The sequence below is a fragment of the Ambystoma mexicanum genome, chromosome 1p, assembly GCF_040938575.1.
Source record: "Ambystoma mexicanum isolate Mex_15411 chromosome 1p, UKY_AmexF1_1, whole genome shotgun sequence".
Taxonomy (NCBI): Eukaryota; Metazoa; Chordata; class Amphibia; order Caudata; family Ambystomatidae; genus Ambystoma; species Ambystoma mexicanum.
Genome location: NC_090921.1, coordinates 1,066,539,702 through 1,066,563,812, shown reverse-complemented (window position 1 = coordinate 1,066,563,812; position 24,111 = coordinate 1,066,539,702). Strand labels below are relative to the sequence as shown.

The 24,111-nt window shown below is 43.3% G+C and overlaps 1 protein-coding gene across 4 annotated transcripts in view; it reads right to left on the bottom strand.

Annotated features, from left to right (window-relative positions):
- ETV3 (ETS variant transcription factor 3) overlaps positions 1 to 24,111 on the bottom strand; it is a 285,104-nt gene that overhangs the window by 84,919 nt on the left and 176,074 nt on the right. For all 4 annotated transcript variants that reach the window (XM_069604542.1, XM_069604543.1, XM_069604541.1 and 1 more), the window contains exon 4: positions 14,476 to 14,591. In XM_069604542.1, coding sequence (XP_069460643.1) covers positions 14,476 to 14,591 — 116 coding nt within the window. The remainder of the gene's footprint in view (positions 1 to 14,475; positions 14,592 to 24,111) is intronic.

The following is a 24,111-nucleotide window of genomic DNA, read 5'->3' as shown; positions in this document are numbered from 1 at the left end:
AATGAGATCAGGCCCTATTTCACTCTGTTTATTTCTTTTGAGGTTGCTCTTGTAAGCCTTTTGTTTGTATTTTCTCGTGATTCTTTATTTGTTGGATCTTGTACCCCCCCCCCCCTCCTTCCTCTCCACCTAGTGTACTGGTTGTTGGTCCTGTGTTCGTAGGTAACTAAAAACGGACCTGTTTTGATAAGATGTTTGTTTCCTTTTTTGAAACGTTTAATTTGATTCATGAAGCCTGAAATTGATCTTCCGCTAGTGCTGTCTTTCACACCTGTTGTGTCCATTGTTGTTGTTGTTTCATCTACATTTGGTGTTTCTCCTTCTGAGTCTGCATCTGAGCTAGCGGATGATGTGTTAGGTGTGCTCGTTTTAGATCCAAATTTGGTTGACATATTGTATTTCGCTTGAAAAGTATATACTCTGTCGTCTTGATAGTCCCTCTCATCTCTGTAGTGTTTCCTAAGTTTCCTTAGTTTTACTTCATCTTGATAAGTTTTAAGAATATCATACATAGTATTGTAGTTCTTTTCTTTTGTTATTTCTTGTGATTTTTTCTCAGAAATTTCTATTTTTGTTTTATTAGTTCTATTGTCCTCTTGTGTTCCCGTGTCGCATGCTCAATCAAAAGTTCAATCATTTTTCCGGAGCTCCCATTCAGATTCTGTTCCCACATTTCTGCCAAGTAATTGTCCAAGTCATTGTTGAAGTTAGGGAAGATCAAAATGCGTAGTCCTCTAGGAATTAGGTCGTTTTTCAGATAATTTTCCAGGGATACCATCTCCCAGTATTTTCTCTTTTTGTCTTCCCTATTCACTGTTCCATCCTTCTGCTGCATTTTCCCCAAGCTGTTTGATGTTGCACCGAGCGGAGTTGCATCAGCAGCCACTCCTATCTCCCTTTGGTCTCTCCCCATGAAAGCAGAAGTTGGTAAATTAGAGTGATTTCCTTTTGATGTGCAAGACTTTGAGGCAACACTGCTTAGCAGCAGTGTTACATTGTCTAGAAGAGGGGTGTGTTGCTCCTGCTCTGGTCATTTGTGAGGCAGATTGTTCGAGACTTTCCCGAAATGCCGTCTGATAAGAGTTGATGTTTTGTCCATCGTTGACCTTCTATTTGAGGTTAACGGGATTAGGCTTCTCTCGCTTTCTTTACGTTTCATTGGGTCAGGATCCAATGGTAGGTTCATTCCTTCCAACATTTTGGCATCTGAAATTTCATCCACTCTTGTTTTGGTTAGGAGATCTCTTTTCTTGAAAATGTTCTCAAGCAGGCCAACCTTTGCATATTTCAGGGAAACCTCTTGGGACCCACCACCTCAGGAAGTCTCCGATTAATTGCTAGTTTTCTTGATGCTTTACCGTCCTTAAATCTTTTGGGCGTTAGCTGTTCGCTGACTTTACACTTGGTGCTTGCTTTCAATAAATGTCTTTGCAGGGTTAAGTTCGGCCTCTGGAACTCACCCTCGAGATGAATTATGGTGCACGTCCATCGGTCCCATTACCCGAGGTAGTGGGTCTGAGGCACCAGCTACCTCAAGGTATTTTCTATTTGGTGATTTAGGGGTTGATTTTCCTTTCACATGATCAAAGGTGTCTTTATTGACTATTGCAGGACATTTCCAAGATGTTGCTCCCGCTCCAAGACTGTTCTCTTCATGGAGAGAGTGTAGAAGCCTAGCTGGCAAGGTTTCAACCGGACTCCTCAAATCTTCTCGCTCTATTACCGGGTGTATTTCAATGTTAAATTTCAATAGAGCCTTAGGAGTTTGTATTGACTCCACGCTAGAGGATACTGCCGTGGCGCTCAAATTTACAACTGAAATTACCTGGGACTTGCGATTCGCATCCTTCTCCAAGTCAAGTACCTTGTGCGAGTGGAGACTGCGGTTTTGAATATTTCCCGTCTGGTCATCGGTCGGATTGCTAATCAAGTCTCCATTTGCATTAACCAAATGTTTGAGTGATGAGTGTTTCCAGTTTCCTCAATCCGCTGTGACTCTTTGGAGGCAGCGTGTTTAGGCGGCTCACAATCGTCAGCATTTCTTTCCATAGCAGACAAAGTCGGCTTAGCCACCCCCACCTCCAGCGGGTTTGCCGGGGCACTGAGTTCAATGATCTTCGCCCCCAGGGCTGAAATCTTCCCGATTTTATCATTGTTCGAATGTTTCCGCGGCGTCCCAACACCGCCATCTGGTAACCAGCAGCTGTGGGCCCGCTCCCAACGCACACGCTGAGGATCTCACGACAGTTCGGAGCTTTGGGGAGGGGAGTTTAGGGTTCTGCTTCTTTAAAATGATTTTACTTAAGTTACTGTTAACCGGGTCTTTGGAGGGTCGCAGCACACATTTGTTTAGGTCAGTAGGGATAGGTGGCTCAAGTTGAGGGGTTGAGGATGCAAGTGCAAGATCACTCTTACCTGCGCCTTCCTCTTCAAGTCTTTCGAGTCCTTAGGTTCCTTGTAAGTTTTTTTAGAGGGGTTTACATGTGGCGCTTTCCACTCCGGCAGCAATGAAAGTGAGGAAGTGAGTTCCTCAAAACGTTGTTTCTCACTCGCTGCACACCGAGCTTCCTCCCCTTCCGACATCAGGTTCGACTCCTCGGCTCCCAGTGCTGCCATGACAGCCAGACTGCAACACCTAGTTGGCCGCTCCGCGGCCCTGGAAAGCTTATGAGCTAGTTCACCCACAATGATAGTAGAGACTGTTGAATGACTCAGTCCATAGCCAAAGAGCAGCCTTCTCTGCCAGACTGCAACACCTCGTCAGCAGCTCCGCGGCGGCTCTGGGGCCCGGGAAAGCTTATGAGCTGGTCCTCCCACAATGTATAGTGGAGGCTGTTGAGACTCAGTCCGTAGCAAAAGAGCAGCTTTCTCTGCTAGACTACAGCACCTTGTGGAGATTTATTTGGGTCATAAGCAGGCTAATGGGGAAAATGGAGTGGGGAACGCCTGGAGGAGTAATGGTCTGTGACCGCCCTCTTCGCCCCCTCGACAGAACCAATACCAACACGACCCTGGGCATGGGACGGTTGAGGTATATACCTCACCAACAAGACCTTCAAAGAGGGTCTCTTGGATCGGTCAGTACTGACCTTAGCCCCAACAAGAGCAACATCAGGGTTTAACCTGGTACGTAAAGCTCCCTCAAGAGGGGCCTCGAGCCGTAACTCGGTATGGAAAGCTCCAAAATGGAGACCTCAGGGCGAACCCTGGTATCCAGAGCCACAGATTAACTGGGCTTAACCTTAGCCCCCAAATGAGGAACCTCAGAACGATGTCCGGTACTGGCAGGTCCACTGAGGGAACCATCAGAGAACACTCCCGTACGCCTATCAGGCCCCTGGGGCACCTTAGGGGAACACCCCTGGTGACAGAGATACACAAGCCCCTCCAGGGCGTGGAAGACCCCGGGAAGGAGTCCCCTGGAGGGGGCGCCTAAAAAGTAAAGAACTTAGCGGGTGTCTTCTTTTCGTCGATGAAAAGCTGGAAATGAAGTGAAGGAACGTGCCGAAACACCTCCTCCCACCGAAGAAGACGCTGGAGTGCCCGGAGGGAGAGGGAGTCGCAGTAGAAGCACGAACCCCAATGATGTTCTGGGCCTAAGCAGTCCAAGCAGAGACAGTGGGGATCCGCCCTAGTGGAGCGACGTTCGCATGAAGAACAGGACACGAATCCCCAGACGCTCCAGCATAGACGGAGGACTAGATGACCGAGGAACCGGAGCAGGAAGAACAAAAAGGGAATAAAAATAAAAATTGCTAGCGCTAGTGCATCCAGCCTGACCGCGTGGAGAAAAGGACTGAAGGGCGATGTTACGGCCATGTTCGGCAACCCACGTAAAAATAGGACACTTTCTATTTTTTATGCTTTTTACAAAAGTGCTCATGTCCCGTCGCTAAGTATGGAGGGAAGGGGACGGGACATAGGAGTATATGAAAGCTGGTTTTCAAGACACAATTTAATTGTTCAGAATTCTTCACAGTACAATGTCGTGTTCCAGCTTGTGGATATTTGTGGCATCTTCCAGACATCCAGTATAGATTATGAGCAGGGTACAGCCTCAAACAGTAAAATCTAAATCAAGAAACAGGTTAGAAAGAAGCATCCTGTTAAAATGTATTTCTAGAATCTGGCATGGCGGACAGATTTTAGGAGACCACCCTAATTATGATGAAGAGGGAGCTCAGAGGTTAGCCATGACCCAATCAAGGTAGGTGGCTGAACCGTCGAGGCTTAGTCTCAGGAGAGAGAGTGGGGTTGAAGCCCTCAATGAGTCCACCCAGAATAACACAATAATTCAATTTAGACAGTCATAAAAACAGTTACTTAAGGCCTTTAGGACACACTGAAAAATTAAACCAGCAGGTAGCACCATTACACAATAATCTATAATAAATATATATACAATCACCAGTATGTTCATTTATTATAACTTTATCAAACTACTCAACCAAACAATGCAGGTACGGTAGATGAAATACAATGATGAGAACCAGCCGCAAGTACAATATGCTAACTTTGGAAGATCAAACACTGGGATGAATGGAAGCTCTTGCCTTAAGGTCCAACACAATGTTTCACACAGGTACAAGCTCTTTGAAACCAATTACCACCACAATCCCACTGCATCCTTTTTAAAACTAATTAAATTTGCCCAAGAACAGCCAAGTTCACTTTATTCTAGATCCAAGGCTAACCCAGGAGCATAACATCCAACCCAGGTTCGACAACCAAAAGGTGAATGGAGGGGTGACAGGAGACAAAGGGATTTGTTACCAGCGTTATCCTATGGAGAAGAGGTACACCGATTCTTACTTACCCCCTCCAACCCCAAACACCGGGCTCAGATTTTCCAATATGACATTATGAGCTGTCTAGAGGTTGCCGGGGGCTCAAACTTCCTCCCTTTGTTCTAGTGAGAGGTGCCCAGGAGTAGAGGATTAGAGGATTCGCCTGGTCGGGTGCAACTGCAAGATGCAACCCTGCCAGTGAAGAAATGCAGAATCCACCGATGCAGGCCTCCTTAGGACATGACACAGGATGGACGAAGGAGAGTTGCAGTGACAATCACTGTTTGCAGGAGACGTCAAGCATCCTTCCAGTCACACTCACAGAAGATGCTCCAGGACAGGTTCCCTTGAAAATAGGAATTTGGGGAGAAGGTGACTTGTGGCACAAGCTTGTGACCACCAAAGACTCAATCATGGAACGGCAACGCCTCTGACAAGGTAGCCCACAAGAGAGCTTGTCAGTCCACTGGGCAGTCCAGGGACACTTCTGAATGCTCTGAAGGGCTTGATCCTCAAGAAGGCGTTGAGGCAAGTTGGTCCCACTAGTGCAAGGTTTGAAGCACCACTCGGGGTCTTTGGAGATCAGAAAGGAGCAGGGGCTTCACCGAGCCAGACACTGGAGGCGATGCTGGGCCACTACAGGAGTGGCCCTTTTGGGTCATCAAGTCTGCTGTTCTACTTTGAACAGAAGATTCCTTTTCAGATCTGCAGAATGGCTGCAGGAGGAGTTCTCTAATCCAAAATCCAAGCAGAAAGAAAGTATAAGCCCACCAATTAAGACCTGCACCATTCAAACAGTCAGTAGTTGTCCAATCGGGACAACTGGTTTCACATCTCCCTGTAGCAGATTTTCTGGCACCAGTGATGTGGATTAGAGAGTTCTAGCCTCCTTCCTGGGCCAAACACACAGGCTCACTAGCCCGGAAAGCAGCAGCTTTTTCGGGCAAATTCATGATCTTATAAGGACTTTCCTGGCTGGAAAGGGCAGGAACAATATGGTAAAGCAAAAGTGTCCATCTCGTGATAGGGCCATTTTTGCCATATCAAAAAACAGAATTCAAAAGGGAAACAATGTTTCCAAGTACTGACAGTGTGAAGGACTGATGAGCTTCCCCATAACAACTGGGCAAAAATCAAGAGAAGAGGAGTAGGGCCGTCACTTCCTGTCAAAAGTCAGGACAGGATTAAAAACATAGCAAAAAAAAAAGGAAAAAAAGGATGTTTCATAGGAACCTATGGAGGAAGAGTTGCAAAAAAATATTTTCAAACATCTTGATATGCTGATGCACGCCATTGCAGAAATACTGAATGTCAACCTTGACCAAGTTTATGCACACTAGAATAATAGAAAGTACGCAGAGAGAAGCAAGGGCTTCTACAATCTGTATAGGATGGACTTAGGTGAACCCATGAATTGACCTATATCACTTTTGGATTGGCCACATCAACTGCTCACACTGACACTCCCTACTTGAAGTGAATCATTTATTTTTTCTTAAATACTTTTAGGACACTTACTGGCATTTCGTGTTTTTGGGCAGTCGAGGACAAACACGCGGCATCTATGGTGCATTTCAAATGCATTTCCGCACACAGCCTTGGCTTTGGTGCACAGAGGCCTTTCATTAACATACATTGGGGGACAAAGTAAAGGGAATATTACTTAAAATGTCTAGTGGAGTGTATGTATCTATATCAATAGTGTGTGCAATTGGAAATAAGGGATTTGACTAGGCCCCTGATTAGTTCCAAGGTCAACAAATACCATTATTACGATATGTTCCTTTGCATGAAGCACGATTTAAAATCCAGATGTACCTACATGGACCAAAGATGGGGAATTGTCGACCATATTCTACAGTCAAGCACACCGAGGTAGCCGTTGCATGAGTGGTAAGGTTTTACATACATAATTAGGCATTGCAAGATGGCCGCAAAGCGTGTGCTTAAGGTGCCAAATAGTCTCTTCATACAGGGCCTTATAATGGCCAGGTGAAGTTCTAGAGTGCTGAGATTAATGTAAACATGTTCTTTGCTATAAAGGAGTTTGGGAGCACCTCTACTGCGAGTGAACATGGGTCGAATACCCTGTTCCATGGTATGTCTTCGACTCAGGAGGGTCTACAATCACGTTTTGGCTCACTGCACCCTTCAGAGGAGAAATAACCATTTGCATAACAGTCTTTGTCCCACCCACACGGGTAGTCCAGCACCGAAATGCTAGGCAAATCTCTGAACAAGAGTACCACTAGCAAACCCCAGACACTTGTTTCGGCCTAGTCCTATGGGCATGTGGCGCGATGGTATAAGAATTTTTTAATAGTTTGGCCTCATAAGTGAGGTGAAGCTGTGGCTCTCTAAGACATCTTCTTTGACCAAGCTATACTTCAATGCATTAATGTACAACCTTCCTCCAATTGTCCCATACAACATTCCAGAGGGGTTTTAACCAATTCACTCCGTACAAGGTCAACACTTGTTCTCTCTTCTCTGCCCAAGGCGCATCTGACATGGCTCGGGTGGGATAGATCTGCTTTGTCAAATGATTGTTTATGTGCATATCCCGCCCACCCTCCCCCGGCACCCATTCTGCACATAGCCAATTCCTAATTCAGACACTTCTATGAGCGAACCATGCTTTACCAGAAACCCTCTGACCGTCAGCAGGAGGGGATGCAAAATTATTATCTGGTTAGTAGCTCCCACAACTCCTTGGAACTCGAGCACACCTCAAAGCCATCCCACAGCCATAACATGACTTGGTGTAATACCACCACACGAGTTATGGCCTCCATGCAATTTCTGCCAGCCAATAAGGAAAGCTCTGATCCATTTTTATCAATTCCACTTTCTGCTGATGAAAAAACTACACACTCAACCCAACAATCGCTATCACTCAAATACAGGCATTCATTGTCATACATACTGGGAGCGTATGTCTGTACGCTTTCAACTCCCAACTTTTGCCCCATTCACCCTGGCCCCTTTTCACCCCACAGATGACAGTCTGGATGCCACCCTGGACAGGATCACAATTCCCCTAGTCACAGGCAAGGCTTGTTGTTTTAAGACCACTTTGGTTGCACTGTACACAGCATAAAAAGACAAATAACAAAACCGCTCAATGGCATAACAGAAAAGAATAGCTGTGCTTGTGGCAGCATGTTTTTTTTTTTATTGTTTTAATCAAACTTAGATTTTTACAATATTTTCCCGTTTCATTTTGTCTCTTAATTGTCTCTCGGACATAAGTTCAAGTTCAACTGCGGTTTGTTGACTGTGTTAGGCTCGGACTCTTATTTATTTTAATCAAATAATGACTTTGTACAATTGCATCATAAAGTATTTCCAATATAAATAGCCATATGCTTCATACAAAACAGAAAACCCATCCAATTCATACACCAAGTTAATAAAATATTTCAATTAAATTGCAGAAATTAACAGCATAATGCATATTATTAAGATCACCCTCTCCCCCCCCATAAAACGCTGCCAGAGCAATGCGTTCACCAATGATTTCAAGTATCGGTATACAGTTAAATTGAATTAACATCAATTTCCTAACTATGGCAGAGTTTTGATAAGCCCCAAGGTATTTTGGTTTGATCTTCCTTTCAAAGTAGGCCATGAATTCATTACGATTCTTCTTTGTAGAAAGACAGCGGTTCTTTTTTAGTGGCTTTGAACAAATTCTTCACCCTATATTTATACTTTGAGAATGTCAATCCCCCTAGCTGCCGCCCATTAGATCGATCCAATAAATCTCAGTCTTTTTTGCCCATTCATTCCAATGAACTTGCTCAGCGCACCTAGTCATTGTTGGACCTCATCATGCATGTAGTCCCAATGTACTTGCGCCAAGGTAGTTGATCATCAATCGCAATCCCCAAATATTTGTAACAAGAAACCACCTCGACCAGACGGTCATCAAGAATCCACACAGTACTATTTTTTCCCCGACCCATTCCAAATTCCATAGCTTTCGTTTTACCAGCAATCTGGAGTCCATTCAATATGGCCCAATTCTCAAGTGCCCTTAGCCTTTTTTGTAGACACCCATAGGGGTGTACTCCATAACCATGATGTCATATGCGTGCCCCAACCATGATATGCAGTGCATTTCGTACTTAACTGCACTGGTATCTGCTATATTGAGGTCCTGTGGCAAATCTGTCAAATATAGCTAGTTAACCTCGCTTCACCATCTAGTCTGATGGGCCCTCTTGTGTTGGCGTGTAGCTCTATCATCATTAGCAAACGTTTAGGGAATTCTAGGGCACTCGTCTTATGCCACAGTCATTCTCTTGTTATGGTTTTGAATGGCGTTGAGAAAAATCGATAAAGGCTGCATACACTACCTTGTTGGCCACACCAAGTGTTCTCAGAGAAGTTAGTGTAACAAGATTAAACCGTAGAGGACCCTTTTCTGAACCCAGTCTGACCAGGAGGGATCATATTGTTATCATCAGCCCATGCATTAAGTACCTTAAGAAAAACGTGCACATTTGTTTTGATGAAATATCTAACATTGCAATCATGCGATAGTTGCCTGGTGTACATCTGCACCCTTTAATACACCGGCACAATTTTACTACCAGTCCAAGAGCTAGGTACTAGTCCAGTGTTACTAATGCAAGCCATCAAATCAAGCTCTGCCCATGCCACAGGAGAACTTTTCACCAGGGCATTGCAAGTACCATCCAGCCCTGTTTCTCGGGAGCAGTTTAACTTTTCAATAATGCCCAAAGGTTCTGAGATAGAGGGGGGTCACCATTCCACTGTACGTCATGAATAGCAAGAGGCTTGAAATGGATGTTACCCTCCATTATCTTACCCAATGCATTTCTGATGTGTCCTCCCAGTCTTTACCCGAGCCCCCTTCGATCAGAGAATATTGGAAGTCAGTATCCCTTATGATTTTCCAGAAGCCTATAGTGTTTCCACTATTGGCACATGCTGCTAAGGAGTGCCACTTTGCCCGTTGTACCCATTTGAAATATATACGCACGCAGGTGCGATAGATATTACGTCGCTCCTTAATCACTATAGCGAGATTAGCGCTCTCGTCCTACCACCAACATACTTAAAAAGGTTAACGCTATATCCTGTCTTAAGGCCTTCTTTTCAGCATGTATCTTGGGATCACAGCAAAAATTACAGATGGGTCGTGCATTGCAGGGGCTCCCTCTAACCATCCCCGTTCGCGTTATATGTACCCGCTCATTGTCATGAAACCTATGATACAATCTCTATCAGTAATTCCAAGAGACCGTTTTCTACAACAATTTTAACTAATTCCTGACTGCCTATATCATTAGCCTTTAACAATTTTGGGTGATTCCATCTGATGAGATTACCAGCACCGTTAACTGAGATCACACCACTATTAGCATAGCTACAGTTCTGCCTTATGTCAAAAAGCACACAGTGGAAAATTATCACTTTCCTCTTGATGTACGATACCCATCACTAAAGGCAGCGTAGTTTGGTTAACAGAGATATAACCAATGGTGAATTCACAACGCCCATGAACCCTAGTGTAAACACATGCTTTGGTGCTATTACAATAGCCATTCAAGCGCACAGAACCATATTTATACAATAGGTATGCCCACGACAATCCCTTCCTATTGTACTGCCTTATTTGTACTGGTCCAGAGGACTCTAAATAACTAATCTTCAGTGTGTGGTGGAATACAAGCATTGAAATCTCCTCCAAAAATCACTGGGACGTAAGTACCTATCATGGCTAATAACTCATCCACCTTTTGCGCAAAAGTAAAATGCATCTCTGATTGTACGCATTGAGGACCCACAATTCATTTTATCTGTAGTAGGTATGTTGGTAATTTTATCTACCAAAACATTCACAGCCAGTATAATTTTTTTCAGTGCTCCATTTGTTGTTTAATGGAGTATGCAGACCTCCTCTAGGCCTTCTTATTGGTCCTTTATGGGCACAGCAGATGGAGGCAAATCCATAAATTGCATGTGGGTCGAAAGACCAAGTTTCCTGTAGCATCACTGACACAAACCTCTATCGTCCAATAGCCCCACTTCAGGTGTGTAATGTGAATGCCCCCTGGAATTCCAAGAGCACAACGGAAGTCTATTATCAGGGATTCTGTTTGAAATGTACTTGGAAGGCCTTTGTCAACCCTTGCTAATAACCATCTGTCTGGACTCCACCAAACTCTGACGTTTCCAATATTGTCCATACCCTCAATAGTCTTAGGCTTGTTATTGTGACCATCTGCAACAATGCTTACCGCCAATATTGTATTGAAATTATTTTTAGGAATTGTCACAATTTTACACGTGTATCCTTTCTTAAGCAGTGCATTTTCTTATTGAAATCGCTACTTGCCGCAAGAGCAGTGAGAAAACTCATCAAAACATTGTGCATTCTTTTGCTTAGGATTTTTGCAGCACACTTGCCAAGATTAGATTAAGATCCATGACCTCAAGCCGGGTACGACTATGTGCGAGTAGGTACATTAGATGTACGTAATGTTGCATGAATATTTTATGGGACAACTTGACCTTGTTGAATCACCTTCAAAATTGCTTGCTTTATGCAAGAGCCCTAAACTACCTGGCGGCTGTCACACCCAGAGTGATTGATCTCTGGTCTAACAAGCAGGTGCTGCAGGGAGAGGCAAGGTAAGCAGGAATGAAACCGGATTTCAGCACCCTAAAAGAGGTTGAATTTCCAACTATCTCATCCTCAGGCAAGATGAGGGAAGAAAAAAAAAAAGTAAAGAGTGAAATACATTCTAGGGGTTCAAACTATTTTTCTCTTTTTCCATTCATGCCCCAGGGATGGAAGGGAGTGTCAGCACAAAGGAAGAAGTAACAGCCGTGCAGTGTCAAGTGAGAACTGCCCAAACTTGTTATTGCAGCAATTCAAGAATAACGTACACCTTCCTTCCTCTGCTCACTAGACACTTCCTGGTGTATGTCTAATTTAATTTCCTCTATCAAAGTGATAATTTCTATACTCCTATACGGCACAGCAAATGTCACAGGCAGGTTAATGCAGTTACCAATGAGGTTAGTGTCGAAACTGCAACTGCCTTGGCAGTCCCAGTCAGGGCAACAACATCCACTTACATTACACAAATGCTTTGCATGAATACAGGAGGCAGGGGCAATTGAAGAGACCAGAGGAAGGAAAAGCAGAATTTGCATATGCTGCCTTTAACTGGGCTCAAGGGAGTCAATCTATATACTGCCTTTATTTGACAGGCATTTTCCAATTACTCCACAATAAGACATTTTAGATTTGGTGGCAGATAAGGGCCACAAGGCCCGAGCTAGCCCTTTCCTTGGACTGCACTAAAATCGCAAACTTTAGTCTACAACTTTATTGGGGTTCCCCACCCCTCAAGCAAATAATTCCTGAGAACGGCCCTCTTCCACGGCCCTACAATTACCCAAACCCTCATTTACCCATCACCCCCGAACAATACAAGCGTCTGCAAACCTACAGTCTTTGAGGTCTTTTAGAAGGGTAGTGCTGCCTTCTACAGTGTCTTACTCTGCATGTTCAGAGTTTACAACCTGTGAGTGCATTCTATTCATTTGTAATGTTTGTCAACCACCTGAACTGCATTAAGCACAAAGTAGTATGATAAACTAGAGATAAAGGCTGTGAATGTAAAGTGATGAGGTTAGAGTTACATGTTATGGAGGGAGAACAAGGATGGACCATTTGGAAGTATCCTGGGGACTGCTTTCAATGTTGTAGTTGAGGGAATGTGTATATTGTAAACACTAACAGGTTTTCGATTTGTGTTGGATAAACTAATAGTCTCTCTCCCAGTCTCTTATAACGAGTGGAGAGTCAGCAGAGGGGCACTCTGTGCTCGAGTATTAATGACAATAGCAAGATTGTGAAACACTAACAATTTTATATTTGTACTCCTATTCAGAAGACTTGCAAACATCAGGCAACAGAAAAGAAATAAAGCGAATTACAAAGATTTGCACTGAAAACATTGTCTGCACACATCTACATCCTCTAAGTATCAACTACTAGCGAACGCAGTACATGTTCATTTTCCCACTTCCTTTAATTTTTACGATATCACTGACACTGTGTTGTGTCAAGGTTTGCCATGGTTTCCTCAGATGTATTACTCTGCTTTGGTTTATGCCATCCATTGACTGTATATAATGACTTTCCTTAGCCGAGCAGCAGCATGTTTACTGCATTATTTCACCATCATACCTCCTGACAAATATTTTCCCCAGACCACTCATCCTCAAAACATCTGAACTCCCATTGTGACTTCTGGGCGTTAGTGCACACCTGGTGAATAGTTACTATAATTTCACTGCACTTCAGTGCCCTAGTCCACTTAACGTTCTAGGGCTATGGATTCCAAGGTTGGCAACATGACAAATCCATTTATACAAACACCCTTTATTTCTCTGCCGTTATACTCTTTACACCACGATCTGCGTTCTGTTCTCCAGCAAGCTTTGTGGAACTGTTCGAACACATCCATGTCAATGTTTTTTTCCATTGTTGGCATTTACAACCTTGCCTCCCATTCTAGAAAGGTCCCCAAATCTCTAAACTTATCACATGACTGATCAGCTCGAGTTAACAGCAGGTTAATCATTCAGCTCTCAATACCCAAGGAAAGGAGCGCCATTAGATGAGGATGCAGGAAAGGGTCTCACCGCTGCTACTACTACATGCCTTCAAGCTGTCCATGGACCAAGCCAAATTCTTGAAAACACATTTTTTGCTCAGGTCGATTTAAGGAAGGGCACTGGTTGACTTTATGGACTAAGACAATACAGTCCTTTAAAGTGGGAATTTGCTTGGTCATAAATGAGAAAGTAATCTTCCATACTGCACTATTCTAGGTGGCCATTAAGCCATGCATGTCTACTTGAGTAAGCGGCATACGGGAAAAAAGGCAGTGCAGAATGTTTGAGTTCACGTCAGAGGCTAAGAAATTAACAATTATCCACAGTGGATAGAGGACATTTGTAAGCAGATGCAGTGAATCAAAGGTGTTGGCCGGAATAGGGTCAAGAAAATCTTGCAGTTTACAGTATTGAACGCCACACTTTTTCAAAATAAACACAAACTCTGTTAGTCTCATATGCGAAGTATCAGGAGACAAGTGCTCAGCAGGTACAGAGGGAGGACAGAGCTCACACAAAGCAATATTGTGTGCAAACACTAAAATGCAAAGTTTGTCATCACATTGACGAACAAATATATACTTAGTCCTTGGGGCAAAAAGTAAAAAGTTCAACTTAATATTTTATGCATATTTATAATGAGGAACTATAGTTCTTGGAATACAACATTGCGAAAAGGTAATAGTCAGATGAGCAAACAGTTCAAAACAAATGCCAACCTTTCCCGGAACTACTGCCACAAAAAGGCAAAGCCGACTTCAAAAAGAAATATGCGATTGTGATCGCGGCAAAAACAGTATTCGATTCTCACAGTTGTAGGTAACAAGTATAGATCATCTCAGAAGGGGATTAAGAACACTTGGAAAACAAAAACAACAAGATTGGTCTATAAGATTGTTGGCACCAGAGATCCCAAAGAGGCTGGCTGTTCAATCACTTGCACACCAAACAGTACATTTACTAACGGGGAGAACAGGTACAAGCAGTAAATCAATATTCTTTGGGTTGATTGCTTGCTTACCATTGGGCCGAATATTGATGAAAGGATAGTTGGGCATCACGAGTTTGTTAAAGTTGAACTTGTAAGTGAATCTTTTCCCTTTGGTTTTATGAAGTATCCTCTTGTTGTAATAATATCTGAAAAAAACAACCAAAGAAGTGAAATCATCCATGTCCTTGTCTTCACAGTATAAAAGTCAGCTACTTAAGTTACATTCTTAAATTGAAAATTAATCTTAATTAATTTGTAAGCAGGACGATAAAACGATAATTGTGGTGTAGTTTATAGCAATCCGGACAAACGGAATCTCGCAAACAAGTCTCACCAAGTAGTAGCTGTGGTTGAGCAAACAAGGCTATCTGTAGGAGTGGTAGTCTGTAAAGTGATAGTCCAGAAAACAAAATAACAAATCTGACTATACTGCAATACCCATGCAGAAATATGGGGAAATTATACTGTATCTGGTTAGCGGTAACTGAGGTGTTCTTGCAGAATAGAGGCAAGCATTGCAAGTTTAGAAGTATCTATTCCTAGAGATGAATTTTTAGGTCCTTACCACCAAGGTCCAAGGTTAACTGGCAACGTAAGGATCAGAGTTTATTGCAAGGTGCCAATGAGGTGCCGTAGGACCTTGCTTTGATTCAACTGGCCCAGCTTCTCATGCTGGAAGTGTTGGAAGTGACGTGCAGGCTTCTTATTGGCTCAGCGGGATACTGCTCCTGATGCTACATGGTTCCCAAAGGTAATTTGAGAATCCAATGTTAGAGATTGGACCTTGCTTCAGTACCAATCGGCCACCATTCCGAACTTGAGCCAAATTGGGGGAAGTTTGGCTGGATCAAGGTGGACATCCCGATCTTTCAGAATCTGAAGTCTGGTGCAGTCTGTGCTAGAGTACAGGTTTGAAGACAGGGTAAGTATTCATAGGTTCAGGCAGGGACGACTCAGGCTTCAGTTTGGCATCTTCCTCTATACGACATGGCGGGCAAAAAGGCACCCACGAGCACAACTCGTAGTTTGCCGGTCCGGGAACTACAGTACTGGCATGCTTACCAGTACCGTAGTTCCCGGACCGGCAAACTTATAATGAGGCCCAATCTCTTAATAACAACAGACCCTTTCAAACAAATGGAGAAGTTCTGAGGCAATAGAAGTCAATACACTCAATGCTAGAAATGACTGGTAAGGTTCTACAAAGGAGGCAGTTGCGAAAAGGGCACATTTGACCATAAGTTATAACCTAAGACTAGTGCAGGAAATCCTGATTTAGCTCTGGATTTCATGCACTTAAAACAGGACTAGTTGGAGGCTGACAAGTTAGTTAGTTGTCAAGGGGTCAGCTACAGTTTGCCTATATAACCTTTCCTTCCAAATAAATGAGGCACAGTTCCCTTATGAGCACTAGCTATAAGCGTAGCAATGGCCATAGTATGACCACATCTATATCCCCACTCCTTTGCAGGAATACATGTATTTGCAGCCTACATTCACACACGTTTTCCTGGTAGGGCACCATCACACACTTCACTAGCCATAAAAGGTTGAGACCAACCAGCAGCTTCCGCAGTGAGACCAAGTTCTATCCTCTGGCACAAAGCCCAGTGTATTTTTGATGCACCCTTACTGACTGATTTTTCCCTGGACCGTAACCTGGGAGAGCCACGGAGAAAGGATCACAGAAGCCGAAGAGTTAAACCTGGCTTTCGTATTCCTTGTGCAAGCACTGCTGGCAACAATATCCAGCTTTATATTCACCTGCGTATAAGCAGAAGTGAGTTGGAGTAGTTTGTTGTCTCTTTAACAATGGGACAATGGAGAAGTAGTACTGTGTGATCGGGAAACACTTTCCCCTTACGTGAAAAGCAAACGATGAGAAAGCCATTGCTAAACCCATAAACACTGTAAATGTTATGAAGAAGTGGTCGTGTGTCCTTCACTACACAGAACAAGCATTGCAAAGGGCCATTGTTGAACCTTTCAACCTTGTAAAACGTATCAAGAATTGATTGCGTGTGCCTAGTTTTGCTTCATAAAGGGAAGAGTGGACTTTGCATCTTTATACACGCAAACAACCATTTCTCATAAAAGAAGGCACGTGCTTCAAACATTGTATCTGCAGTTGGAGCACAAGCATTGCCCAAGCCAAGAGTATTCCCCTATTGAGACTGAAACCAGCCTTTCTAAAAGCCAGAAAACAATTCAACTAATACTGTGAGCCCAATAGAAGTTCAATCTTGCCTAAGATACAAGTGTGCAAACATTACTTTAGCCAAGAGTAGTGTTAGGACAGTAGTTCTGGTCCAACTAAGGGCTTAATAAAACCATACAACTGAGCCCATACAAAACTCTAATCTTAGGCTAAGGCTGTACCACCAGAGTATACAGTAGGGCAGACAGAGCAGCAAGGCTCATCTTATGAGGGAGGGAGGGCTTTAGGAAGGTACAAGGAACAGGTGAGTGAGATTTAGCACTAAAGTTCAATTCTTACCCAACAAGTGGCACCAAGGCTTTTGGGTAATTGTGTTGGCTAACAGTTGGCAGAGAGGTGAAGGCAAAGTCATGGAAGTGTAAAGTGTGTGGCAGACAGACGAGAGACAAAGAGGCTGCCCCTTTTGAAGAGAGATATTCAGAGGAAGAGTGCCTTGAAGTGAATCTTGGTCAGAATCCGTCTTCAGTGATAAAGCACTGATGCTGTGGTAGGATCACATAATATTAAAGCTGTGGTGGTATATCAAGTTGTCAGTAGATACAAGAATTCAATAATACAAGTAAAGTGGAACACTGAGGCAAAGGAGAATGCCTTCATGGTAAACTCTAGTACAAGTGAAGTTTTTCAAGTAGAGGCAGCAGCACTGTGAAGTCATCCTGTCAAATATGACTATTGTGAATCCTAATCTTGTGAACAGGGACATTATCACTGTTAACGAAGACCTTTGTTTCACTGACAATTATAAAGATAATATTTCTTTTGAACTGTGGCAAGTTTTCTTGGATAATTGTACGTGGTGACAAAGTATCGTGGCTGGGAATAACATTGATGCTATTTTGAAGAAAGGGAAAGTCATTATTTCACCAAGAAGAAAGAACTTTGCAATGACATTGAAACATCTAGAACTGATTGAAACTGTATTCCCTACATGGATTTCCTTGTTGAGCATTGGTGCTGAATTCACTTTGAATCCTGGGCAAGGGAGTTCACCCAGGTTACTAAAAGGTTATCAAGAAACTGAATATCATTGTTAATGTTATTTGAATTGCCATATATTTTCCTTGTGTTTAACGCTTAAGTGTGAGGGCCAAACATCCTATGTTCGACTGTTTCCATTTAGTTTTGGCAGGGAAATCCGATAGTGAGGCATATAGTGAGGCATTTAATATCATTTATACTTGAATAATAAAATGGCATATTTTGAACAATCACAGCATGAAATTCTAACAATTGAGGAATGTTGTTTTCGTGGCTTGATGGTGTAGTTAAGGGAATTTTTCCTCAAGCCCACTTGAGGTAAGACTTCATAAAATTATCTGAATGGTATACAGGTCCCCAATCTTAGTATCAGTCTGTACTAATCATAGAACCTTGGAAGAATGACAGAGCAGTCAGGCTTATTAAAAGAGGAAGATGCAAGTCATAGGTAACTACACTAAACCCAGTTAGTAAAGCAGGTCAAAGAAACACTTCCACTTATAAATGTATATTCAGATATATATTATATTTACACAAGGAATGTTTCAAGATACTTCGACAATTAAACCAATATACACAGAAATACTTTTAGATACTTTTCAAAGGCCACGGCTTAGTTGGTTAGTGTTTGCGGTTACAATTGTTAGAGTTTGACACTAATGACAGTTCTAAACTATTATCAGTTCTACACTATTATCAGTAATGCACACACACACAAAGATTTACAGAAATTGTATTTAGTTAGCAAAACCACATTAAGTATTTTTGGAAGGGAAATAGTTGGTTAGTCAAACAGTAGCAGAGCTTAAGGTTCTAGAGGCAGCTTTAGTGCAAGGTAACACTCTAAAAGTCTGATCCCCAACTATATGCAAAAACAGTTCTGAGAGGGCTCAAACTCTCACAACAGTCTCTTATTCGTAGAATACCACGGAGTGCAAAATAATATTTGAAGTTTGCTTCTCTTTCAGGCTTACACAATTGAAACGGGAAATTCCCCAACCTCCTTACTTCCAGATTCACTTTGCTTTGCGGTCAGAGACTTTCAAAACAATATGGCTTTGCTTTAATCCCATACATGACCACTCCAACACTACTGCATTCTGGTACTTGCCTTTCTTAAGATCAATTCCTTTTACTTTACATTCACTTCTTTTTCAAACAAGCCTTCTTGGGAATTCTATTCACTTTTCCTCTATTTAGTGATTTCCCTGTTTTGGCTTTTAGTTTAGTTTGCTTTTCAGTGTTCAAAACACTTGCCTTCACTTCAGGGACTTTGCTTTCATTTTACAGAGACTGCTGATATCATGTTCACTCACACGGGGTAACTTATTTTAGCTCTTATCTTTCAGGTATCACTTTCTCTGGTGATTCACAGTTCAGCCTGGATTCCCTCAGCCGGGCTCATATCCTTTTAAACACAATGTTCAATTAGTCTCCATCTGCCGGACTTTTGGATTCGGGCTACTTGCCCGCTTTACTTGGTGCCTTCCCTCACACGCTCCCCTTCCCCATCTGCTTGCCCGAGCCTCTCAATCTCCATTTTGATCAGTCTCGCTGGGCAGCATTGCGAGGTCAGAGGCTCCGTCCTTTGGCTGGGGACGAGGTCAGGGTCTCACCACCTGCCCCTCTACATCCTTGGGGTCGGCACTGGTCCCAAGGGAAAAGGGATTAGTATGGTCGACACATTCCCTGGACAGACCATTACCTTAGGGTGTTTTGCATTAAGGCTGAACCACGTGAGGATCCTACTCTAACCTCTGCTGGCACTAAATCTGTGTGAAAGAAAAGGTTTGGACACTATATCTGGGTAAAATCTTAGCACAGCATTAAGTAAGTGTACCTAGCTTAACAATTGTGATGCCCTATTTCAAGAAGTCACTCAAATTATGAGCAATATTTGCACAAAATACGCACCTTTGAGAAACATTGCTACTAAAAAGCTCTCTAAAATATGGTACACCGAAGACCTTCTTGAGTTAAAGAGAACATAAATACCACGAAATTCGATGGCATCGATTTAAGCAGATTATACACTCCGCAGCAGGAAGTATAGGACTGATTAAGTATAAGAAAGCGGAGTTCACAGCTAAATCAACATTTTTGTCAATTACATTTTCAACAGAAACTGTCCTCAAGAACTATTCAAAACAATTGCCAAATTTTGTTAGCCCCAATAAATATGCACCAGCAAAAACGTACTCGGTAACTCACGCCAATGGCCTCAATTTTTTCAGAGATAAAATTCGGAATAGTCAAAATAATATTAGGCTACCTAGAAATTCAGATGTAGTACCTCAATTAGAGCCTGTCAGCCCGGTCTAAGAAATACCCAGTCGCCTGGAAAGGACACAGACTGATTACTCAGTTTAGCTTTAAACAAGTTTCAGAGGGTGATGTTCTTCTGTCAGAATTGAAAACAACAGACAATGCCCTGTTCTCAATCCCTGCTTTGGTCGCTCAACGACTTTCAGTGGAACTTGCCCCTTCATGACAAAGTTTGTTAATCTCTCACTTACTCAGGGATCAGTCCCTGATGACCTGAAAATATCAGTTGTCTCACCGCTATTTAAAAAATAAAACATTTTTTTTTTTTTTAAAAAAAAGTGGTCAGCTTGGACCCAGAGGGCCATAACAACTATCACCCAATTGCCAGTCTTCCTTGGCCGGGTAAAACCCTGGAAAAGGTGGTCACCAAACAACTGCAGGATTATGTTGAGGATCATGGTCTCCACCCCTTGAAATCTGGCTTTCGTCCCCTACATGGGGTGGAGACTGCATTGACGGCAGTCTGGGATGGGATGTTACAGGCTGGGGATGCAGGTAAACTCTCCCTGTTTGTAATGCTCGACCTGTCCGCCGCGTTTCATAATACGGTTGACCACAGCATTTTGTTGGATCATTTGAAAAATCTGTGCGTTACAGTGGTTCACATCATTTCTTACCTATCGTCAACGTGTTCAGGTTGGAGGCTTTCTTTCAGAAATCCTCCAGTGTTGTGGTGTGCGACAGGGATCAGCACTTTCTCCACTTCTTCTTAATATTTACCTTTGTGCCCTTATGGATATCTTAGTGAAATATCACCTCCGTTCGTATGGCGACTATACTCCGCTATACATCATGCTCGATGATGTGGAGGAAGCTCTTGCATTGGTTAGCAAGTGTTTAGAAGAAAGTGGAACCTGGATGGAAAAACATTGGCTACAACTTAATCCCAAAAAAACGGAGGTGATTTTGTTTGATCCGAAGGAAATAGATGCCCTCCTCCATCACAGTTTTGGGGTACTAGCCTTACGCACACCAACAAAGTAAAGAATCTCGGCTGCATTTGACAGTGACAGATGTAATGCCCAGGTGTCAGCCAAGGTCCAGTCGGTTTTCTTCAATATCCACCTTTTGCGTCAAGCACTACCCTACGTTCCTACTACCGATCGTGCGGTGGTCAGGGCCCTTGTCAATTCCAATTTAGATTATTGTAATGGACTTTTGGCTGGAGCCCCGGGCAAACAGATTCATCGCCTTCAAAAGGTGCAAAATGCAGGTGCAAGATTGGTCTTTGATGTAGCCAAGAACACTCATATTTCTGGTCTCCGTCGATCATTACATTGGTTAGCGGTAGAAGACCAGATTAAATTTAAAATTGGGCTTTTGTTCTATAACGGACTGGCACCAGCCAACCCGATAAATAAATTGAAGCCCCATCAACCAACTCAAGTCCTTAGGTCTGAAGACCAATTTCTTCTCGTTATCCCTAGGACAAAATTGTAGCTCGAGAGGAGATAGTCGCTTTTCGGTTGTCGGATCCAGACTATGGAATAGTCTCTTGTTGAGTCTAAGACATGCAAACTCCTTGCAGAGCTTTAGAGCTGGCCTAAGGACCCACTTATTTAAATAAGTCTTGTCACTGTGGCGCTCATTGAATTTCTACGACATTTGTTTCTTGCAGGGTTATGTTCTCTTTCTCACTATATGGTGTCATCTGCGCAAGGATACGATTCAGTTCGCTGTGTGCACGTTATAAATACCCCAAAACTCAAGACAAACAAGCAATTGTCCGGACCTCAATAGCAAGGTTCTGGCTGCCTGAATCCAACATGTAGGAGGCAGTGCTCATGTGACACACTGTAGACCTTCCCCCCCCCCCTCACTGGACCAGCGTTGCTGCATGCAGACCTCTGCATTCACCGGACAGCTCCCAGCCTCTTCGTTTCTCAGCTCCAGACAATCTACCCAGCTTGCTTTAGGTATTTGGGATTTGAAGAGGGATCCACTGCCAGTCTCAACCTTGCAGCCTCCCTCTTGCTCTCCCAACTGCATCAGACCTTTCTTCCCCAGCAGCTCCCCTTTACACTCGTGTGATGTTAATGGGTAGCAGGTGTGTGATTAGGGTTGGGTCTGCCTGACCTTGCCTGACTTCATTAAGGGGGCAGCCTGCTGTCAGTGTTGTAGTGTCTTCTGTGTCTTAGTGGGTCTTTCACTGGTCATCTTCACTCCTCCGGGTTGCTGCTTCTTATTAGTATTATGCGAAAAGGAATGTGTTGGGGGCCAGGGGGGATTGTGGGTTTGGAGCACATCACTGCTCTCTTTTTTTTCCTGCTTCCTCCCACTAACTCCACCTCCCCTCCTCTTTCAGAGCCGCCAGAGCGCCTAGGGACCACTACAGTGGTGATAGTGCGCGGTACAAATGTCCTTTAACATTAACAAAATACCCCAAAAAGACAGAGGGGTTGTGTGGTTGTGGATAACAGGCGAGAGAGGGATACCATGTCTCATCTAGGGTTTTCCCATGAGAATGACCCAGGCTACCTGGGTGATCCTCCCGTACTGGTCCACCCACAGGGTCTGGATCTAAAGGCGAAGGCCATGCCCTGGCCACCTGAAAAGAGAAGTCTCAGGGTCCAAATGGGAGAATACCCCTAGGTTTCTCACACTGCCCACACGGGGGATACAGAGACACGCACGCCCATAAAACTGAATGAGAAAAGGCTCCACATATTCAGAATAGAAAGAAAAAAGTTACACAAGTCTAGTGAAAAGTGCTAGGGGTCTCACTAGGAGAGGGGATGAAGCATGCAAATGATAATCTCCCTAACAGTAGGCTAAACATTTGTTCTGTTAAGCATTTGAAGAGCCAGATTTTTATACTTTCCCTGAATTTCACAAGGTCTATCAGAGTGCAGGGTTCCCTTGGTATTGAGTTTCAGTGTTTAGCCATCTTTCCCTGGAAAATCCTCTAGATGAGTCTTGATCTTAATTTCTCTCTGGTTGGTTGATGAGTGAGATTTTGTTTTAGAGGAATTCTGCTCCTTGACCTTCAAGTGCTCTGTGGGCGTTACATAGGGCCTAAAACTAGACCCTTTTTTGATTGGTAGCCAGTGGAGCACTCTTCGAGACAGTGCTGTGTGTTCCCTCCTTTTGAGTCGGATTGGAGTCTGTCGCTGTGTTTTGGATCCATTGCAGTTTCTTCGCAAGGCAGTCCGGCATACCTAGGTAAATGGCAGGGAGATGATCGCCAGCCTGCTGTGTGCAAAGGAGAGGAAGGGCATTTGGATAGAGCAAGAGATGGTAGAAGCACTTTTTGACTGTTGCGTTGACTGCCAAAGCACATGGCAGAGTCAGGTGCAGCATGAGCTTAGATCATCATTATGTTTTGTCTGGTTGGGGTTTAGATAGCTGGCAGTAATCTATTCATTTGAGTGAGGCAGTTACTGAGGATGGTGCTAGAGTTTAGTTTCCATGGTATGTCATTTTGTATAGGATTTGTGTCATCCGCATAGTTTTAACAGGTGAGCCCAGTAACAAGTGATCTTATAAGAGCACATATGAATGTTAAAAGGGAAGCGACTAGAGGCTTGGGGAAGACCTATTTCTGTTCTGTACATTAGGAACAACCTCATCCATTGTAGTAGGGTGATAGGGTGTGGTTTCGTCAAGCATTCTAATTAGAATACAGTGGTTAACCATGTCAAAGTCTGTGGTGATGTCAAGGAGTACAAGTGCACAACAAAAAAAGCAATTCACAACTCAAAACCACTTTCCTTGTGGATTGCCTCGATGACCAAAAATTCAGAGACTGTCGGAACAAATTTAAGCTTCTAGGGGTACCTGATTGAGCCAAAGGTTAGGCCACTAACAATGTCATCAGCTTCACTTCAGAGGGGCATCAACAACCACCCTGAAATCAACAGCACACAGATTCCCTTCGACACCAGTCAGACCCGGGACTTCTTCATCCCACATTGCAATCTTCTCACCACTTTACTCTCTCAACAACAGACCATATTTTTATTGGAAGTCTTTATTTTAGTTTAGCATTTGTAAAGCAACTCAACCCTCAGGCATTAGGGCACTGTTGCGAAACCAGTTACATACAGGGGGAACAGACATGGAGCACAATTAGAGTAAAATAGGGGCGAATGTTAGGCGAAGAGCCAAGTGTTTAATTCCTTCCTGAAGGGCCAGCAAGATTCTTT